Here is a 7500-nt window from a genome sequence, read left to right on the forward strand (position 1 = left end):
AGAAATACAGGTTAGTCCCATACTCCCTTGATGTGCACTCTTCTCAGAGTTCTAGTGTCCTAACTCCAGTACTGAGCAAGTGGTTGCATCTTCCTGGCTATATCATATTTTCTTTATAATATAATACCTGTCCAAATATGTGGAAATTAAGTTATTTTAAACTTAAATTTTAACAATTGATAGATTTCTATACTTTCTATATCAGTTGTACCTATGTAAACTTCAGATCCTGTTGTATATATTCAGATATCCTATAAAATTCCTATCAATAGTCTCGCTATTGTAGATCTATTAGACATAAACTCCCATAAGTTATGACATCGTTGCACAGACAGTTTTTTAATACAAGCTAATCTGGATTTTCCTGTGCCACAGGATTGTGCATTATAGCAAAGGGACCACTTTTTATAATAGCGTGAATGAACTGAAGAATAGCTTGATATCTGTGTACACTGTATTTAGAATTTAAGACCTAAAACACTTAATTTGTCTTTGGCTAATATAGTGACCAACAAGGTACATACCATGTTATACATACTGTAAGAATGCTATCAAAGTTGTATTTTTCCAAAATTAAAAGTAAAACAGAGTTTTTTCAAAAAATAAACGGAAATTGTAAGATCTCAGAAAGCGATGATAACACCGCAGATTTTAGTTTTCTTCAGGTTTGGCACTCCTTTAAGGCTTCCTCTCATATGTTATCTTTAAGATTTTTCTGCAAACTAACTTTTTGTTTTGTATATTTGAACACTTAACTTGGTTTGTAATCCTCTTTACTACACTTTACACTGTTTCCAACTCATCATGCTATTCCTTTTTACAGAGAAGGGAAAACATTTAAATTGCAAAATAATGGAGGATGTGTAATAATGTATCACTGTCAAAGTAGCACAGAAAGCTGTGGCTACATAGATCTGTTTACCATTGCTAAAATGTAGACTAAAGCATAAGAGGTCATCTGATGATACCCTCTGTACTGTGACTCTCTGTGTCTCTGTCTCTGTCTCTCTGTCTCTCTCTGTCTCTCTCTGTCTCTCTCTGTCTCTGTCTCTCTCTCTCTCTCTCTCTCTCTCTCTCTCTCTCTCTCTCTCTCTCTCTCTCTCTCTCTCTCTCTCTCTCTCTCTCTCTCTCTCTCTCTCTCTCTCTCTCATCTGACTGATGGAAAAGTAAGTCCGTCAGTTGTAATGAGACCCAGTGCAAGTGTAGATGCAGACTCGGTGGCAGAGTTCAGCATTTCACACTGCCTGGTCTCTGTCACTCTATTGAATTAGATTGATGATAGCAGATTGCAGGGGGCACTAACTGGACCTCGGTGGGAATGCATGAAGTCTGTAGACAATCCTGGCAGGCACTTTGCTTTGAGAACCCTTCACCCCTTCACAGCTGTCGGCACTAGTCCATTGCTAACAGTGTCCACAGGACTTTAAAGAGACACCATGGGCCTTCTAATTTATGGTTTGGGTAACTTGTTACTGTCGGAGCAACTGTGACCTCAATTCTCTTATTGACAAAAAGATGAAGTGTTATTTGTTTTCCCTGACCTTTAACATAAGAAAAGCTACAAAAAGTTTTCTCCTTCTCTAGCTAAAGTTGCATTTCCTCCTGCTAAGTCTCTCATCCCAGGCTTTTATATGCAGGAATCATTACTGGGAGACAAGCTCAATGATAAGATGTATCGCTGCAATAAAATAGCTGGATCAGTCATTTCTAAAACGCCTCTGATCTCACTCTTTCTTAACAGCTTTCTAAAGAACGCGAACGTCTTCAAGCGATGATGACCCACTTGCACATGCGACCCTCAGAGCCCAAACCATCTCCCAAACCTGTAAGTGCATATTGCTTTATAAACAGTAAATAGCTATACTGATGTAACAGACTAAGAAAATGAGCCATTTAGGGACAGTTAGAAAACAATGACTGTGATGAAAACCGCAGCAATAAAACGAAAGTAAAATGCAATCGCTTGTCAAATTGTATGTTTCTTCTAAAGTAATGCTATCTTTTACAAAATCTATCCAATCTACACTGTGGGTGACACTAAACAAAGTACACCCATCAGTGCGCAAATCACTGTCTCGCGGCTGAAGCCAGGGGGAATATCTTTCTGTGATAGGTTTACAGATATTAAAGGGAGACGGACTTTGAGCCCCCCAAGAAGCAGGATCAGTACCAATCGAAAATAGAAAGGTATGTGCTGGGCCCAGAGGACTCAGATCAATCACGAGAGACAGACGAATAGACTACTTTTTTTTTTCCTTATCAAATGTTTTCTCAAAAGTATCTTAGTACTTTGTAGCCAGTTTTGTCTCATTTTGTTGATGGTTATTTCAGTTAAGATGCATTTCACACACTGGGATGTTTTGCCATATAGTATACACCCTCTGAACTTAAGGAGCTTATCTCCAAGGGATAATGATCCCTTATAGAAAACAAAAACTACAGTTTCTCTTACAAACGTGGATACCTAAGCGCCATCTGATAATATAGTCCGATACACCGACGATGAAAACGAATATACTGTTATCTCTCCTAGCTGATGTTTGCATAGAAACTTCAATAAACAAAAGAGTGACTTTAATGAAAGTTTGTGGGATATTTTTCAGTAAGGGCCCTGCAGAGCCTGATGGTTAGGGACTGCCAGCTTGTTTCCCCCTGTACTACTCTGGCTATAAAAAGAGTACTCGGTTTTGCTGTAGGGGAGGCAACAGAAGACAGAGTACATTGTCTGATTTTCCGTTAGTGTCTCTGCATCTCCTGTTCATTAATATGATTCAAAATGTGCCCTTTTTGCATAGATACTGTATTTATTTAAACTCTTCTGGGGCATTTCTGGCAAGACATTGTAGCTTTTCCTTTGTGCCATATGGCTTAGAGCACCCTAAACATATTTTTAATAGAAAGAAAGAGAAGGGTCTCTTTGTGAATCTGACATATGACATTTTAAAATATAGAATGTCTGCATTTTTAATTTTAAAAATAAACTTTTGGGAATCTTTTGATACAGTATTTATGACTTTCTTTTCAGTAAGAATTTTTCCCCTCATAGCTTCTATAGTATAATGTAGATAATCACAAGACAGAATAATTGTCTCATAAATCCATCAGGAATCTGCAGCTTGTTCTTTTCCAATTAATTATTCAATCAGTAAATTTTTTAAAACTCCAGCAGCATGGTTACATCTACACTAATAAAGAATTTTCAGCCTATAATCCAAAACAGAACCTGAATGAATAATGTAATTGAAGTATTACATTACATAAACCACACATGAAAGAATTGCTAATTGCGTTTGATGGCGGGCAATTAATACAGAATCTTAGATGAGCGATTTAAAATGAGACCACAGTTTAAAGTTCCCCTTGGAACTAGCGATATCTGAAGTGGGAAACTGCTCCTGGCCTCAAATTGGTTTGAAAGAAGAGTGGTCAATACTCATACCCCTCAAAAAGACCCTAAAATTTATACACTGTACAAAAGAAGCTTCAAAATTGATATGATAGTAGAGATTTATGGTTTCATGTGCAGTGGCTCAGTTGAGACGGCCCACACATTTGATAAATATTAATAGCATGAATTTATTACCAAGGAGAAATGAGCTCTGTTGGTTCATCACCGCACCCTTAACAGCTATCAGTACATGAACACAAGGTGCAACCGCACTGTCTATTATATGACCCCATTTACTCTCTGAATGGTACTTCATTAAATGGTACCTTTTGGCCATGCTATGGATGGATGAAAATCAAAGTTATCAAGGCTGCGAGTCCTGAATAATGAGTTTCACCCAACCTTGACTATATTCAGATGAGCCGAGCTACCTAAGTGCTCATCCTGGCTTTTACATGCTTCCCTCTAGTTAATAATAAATTCTATTTTATCAGTTTCTAAGTGTACGCCTACAAACACGGTACGCTCATTATTATAGGATGCAGGGTAAGTTACTGGAACATTGTAAACATGAATGGTTTGCATAGAAAAAAAGAAGATGTACTACTTCCCCTGTTTTGATAACTTTTGATATGTTCAGGAAATGCAGAATCTTGTTGGGTATTCATCGAGAGAGATACCCCATTGGTCTACGATTTGACATTTTTCTGGCTTTTACTTCTCTTGGTTTATGCTGGCTTACTCTTTTTAAAGTAATGCTTGTGGCTTGGTTTCTATTGTATGAAGAAGTTGTTCTGTTTTCCTTTTTAAAGCGTGCAGATATGCAGCATGGATGACATGGTCTGAATATAATGTTAAGCATACATTCTGTGTTACTGTAAAAGCAAAACAACACAACACACACACACACAGAGATGCACCTGGACCTTTCTTCATTCCTCCAACTACACAGACAGACTGTGGCATATCACAGGGAAGCTCACACCAGTGGCTTTGTAAATGTATTAAATGCAGCATTTAGTAGCATTATCTCAGCTTTTATTTATGTACGTAACAAAGAATTCCCAGCCCAGGCTGCTGGCTTAGAGTAGGAACAGAATAACAGTTTGTGGTTTATTGAGAACAGATGCACTTGGGGATGCCTTCAGGGTGCCAGTCGTTATTATTAGTCTGCTAATGTGCTGCTTCTGGCTGCTGCCCAAGAAAGAAGAACAATTAGCTGGCATATGTTAATTTTTGTTTCCCTAACAAATCTCTCTACTGACTAAATGTGTAAAACAAATCCACAAAGAAAGATCAATCAATGGTGTACACATCATTTTCTCCCCATTAAAAAAAAGAGAGGTTTATCTTAAGACGTGTATTTGGGATTTTTAAAGGCAGGTGTTACAAAATTATATATGAAAGCTGGATAGTCACTGTCTAGCCACTCCACAGCAACTTTATGGAGAACGAGGACAGCAAAATGAGTTTTCTTCCTTGATTGTACAGATGACTATGTAAAATGAAGAGGGCTACATGTAGCTTAGCTTTGATGAATGCCATTTCAACATATAGAGATCCCACGGGTTGGGCTGCATAACAATTTTGCTAATTGGATACTATTTATGACAAAAGATGTGTGGTAAATATGGCAGAGGTGATATGAGTTTTTGATAACGAAGAGCAGGGCCTCTCTGAGAGACTAAGGAAGGGCGCACTGTTAAACAGCTTGCATACATTCTCACGTTTTTTTTTTTTTTTTTTTTTTTTTTTTTTTTTTTTTTTTTGTTTTTTTTTTTAGCTTTGTCTACCCTGACACCCACTTTCCAGGGGACATCAGCATTAAGTGACACTGTNTTTTTTTTTTTTTTTTTTTTTTTTTTTTTCCCTTTTTCTACCCTGACACCCACTTTCCAGGGGACATCAGCATTAAGTGACACTGTAATCATAAATTGAAAATGATACTTCCAGAGGAATTGGCAAACTTGACATTTCATTATATTTGTTAACACATGCCACCAATGATTGTTAGTGAGGAAATTCCATTTCCCTCTCTCCATCTCCAATCAGATTTAATTTGAAAATTTTCAGCCTCCTCCGGCTAATTTGCAATTAAGACAATTTTGTTTGAATATGTAGTAATGTCATTACCATTCCACCAAATTAGCAAGGAGACTAAAGGTCAGCGTAAAATTTTCCAGCTGGCTGGAGCCTCTCAGCTGAGATTTGGGACCATGGGAAAAAAAAAATTCTGGCAGCAACAGAATAGCAAGTTCCTCTCAAGTCCTATTGGTTCAAACCACCAAGTCTGGCGTTCTTCTTGTTGCTGCTGTTGTTGCTTCACTGGGGGGTGGGGGTGGGGGTGCTAGAACTGTTTAACAACAGGGGCAGTCAATAATCAGCAACGGGCTTTTATTTAAGGTTATACACTTTGGTTGAAGTCTGGTAGGAGAAGAAGGAGTTAGGTAGTCCTGAGTAACACTGCAGTAGATTATTAGATAACCTCTAACAGCATTCTCTAATTAGCGTTCTTATGATACAATTTCATCCTGTAATTAGTTGAGATTGGCTGCTTCCTTTTGCGGCTTATTAGTGGCAACACAGCTGTAGAAGTGAATCCACTCTCATTTGTCAAACCTTTTTAAGTCTTTTTCTCTTGTCTCTCTACCTTTTTCCTGCCCTTCTCTCTGGGCCTTTGCAGCTAAATCTGGTGTCTAGTGTCACCATGTCGAAGAACATGCTGGAGACATCCCCACAGAGCTTACCTCAAACCCCTACCACACCAACGGCCCCAGTCACCCCGATTACCCAGGGACCCTCTGTAATCACCCCAGCCAGTGTGCCCAATGTGGGAGCCATAAGAAGGCGACATTCAGACAAATACAACATCCCCATGTCATCAGGTAGGATATGAATTCTCAGTAGAGATCTTTTACTTTGGGAGTGAAAGACTGTAGATGAAATGGTCATGAGCCATTCCAGGGCACGCAGAAACTCAAGTCATGATTTATGGAGTGATAATTGTTTTATTCCTGGTAAATGCGGGTGGAGGCGATTCCCTAAGCACATCATGATGAATTGTTCTGAATGGTTGTTCGGGAAGGAGAGCTCTCCCCATTAGAGAAATTGAGAGATGTGTTGTCAGGATAGCCCATATTATCACCTCAATTCAATGAGATTCTTTGATCTCTGAGGGAAGCCGAGAGCCATCCAACATCTGCAGGTAATGCTCTATGATAAGAGCCATTTAAAAGGACATGTACAGCGAGCACCATTACAGTTGAGCCTCTGTGCAGATATATCAGTCTTTATCAAGCACTGCCTCGATGTGGTTGGACCAGGGCTCCTGACGCTGGCCTACTTATTTGCTTAAGAGCATTTTCACCGGAAATGTCACGTGTTGTAAAAAAAAGTCATCTTCTCTCATCTCTTCCCCTTTTGCCCCCTCTCCCATCTAGGCAGCCCACCTTGGGGCATCTGGATAATAACAGTCACGCCCTGTAACTAGATCCCAGAGCCCTCTTTTTTACAAAAAGTGAAGTTATTTTCAACATGGGGGTTGGGAGGGGCTAGCTCCTCCTTTGTTAGATGGCCACAGATGCAGATGTCAGGAGTTGATCCTGTTCTACATTAAGAAGTATTAGAGGAGAAAAGTAAAGGTTACAGCAAGGGGCAAAAGTCCATGTAAGAACATGCCTAAACCATTCGCTTAAAAGAGAACCTGTCTGGTAGGGGGGACAAAAATTCCTCAGGCCAGCTGGTCACACTGCTCCCGAAGTACTGTGAACATCTAGGGGATGCCTCATTTGCCCTGTGCATCAGAAATGGCCTCTTTTGTATAATTCAATTCAACTGTCATGCTCTGCGTCCTCACGGCCAGTGATTTCTCACCAAAATCACTTTACCAATACTGAGGAAAAGTATGAAAAATCCATTCTGTTTCCCTTTGTTATTAGCAGAATTAACAGGTCTTCTTTCTAATTATTTATTTTTTTTTATAGAGATTGCCCCAAACTACGAATTTTATAAAAATGCAGATGTTAGACCTCCCTTCACTTATGCAACTCTCATAAGGCAGGTAAGTCGAGGAAAAAATTAGCTTTGGCTGATTAAATTAAAATTCATTAATG

At 39.0% G+C, this 7500-nt stretch overlaps 1 protein-coding gene across 1 annotated transcript in view; it reads left to right on the top strand.

Annotated features, from left to right (window-relative positions):
• The window catches only part of Foxp2 (forkhead box P2), a 255090-nt gene that overhangs the window by 219499 nt on the left and 28091 nt on the right, over positions 1-7500 (top strand). Inside the window, exons 9-12 of the mRNA XM_021191123.2 lie at positions 1-10; positions 1742-1825; positions 6072-6273; positions 7372-7448. The exon at positions 1-10 is cut by the window's left edge and continues 78 nt beyond it. Of these exons, the coding sequence (XP_021046782.1) occupies positions 1-10; positions 1742-1825; positions 6072-6273; positions 7372-7448 (373 nt within the window). The remainder of the gene's footprint in view (positions 11-1741; positions 1826-6071; positions 6274-7371; positions 7449-7500) is intronic.

Source organism: Mus pahari, chromosome 2, assembly GCF_900095145.1.
Source record: "Mus pahari chromosome 2, PAHARI_EIJ_v1.1, whole genome shotgun sequence".
Lineage (NCBI taxonomy): Eukaryota > Metazoa > Chordata > Mammalia > Rodentia > Muridae > Mus > Mus pahari.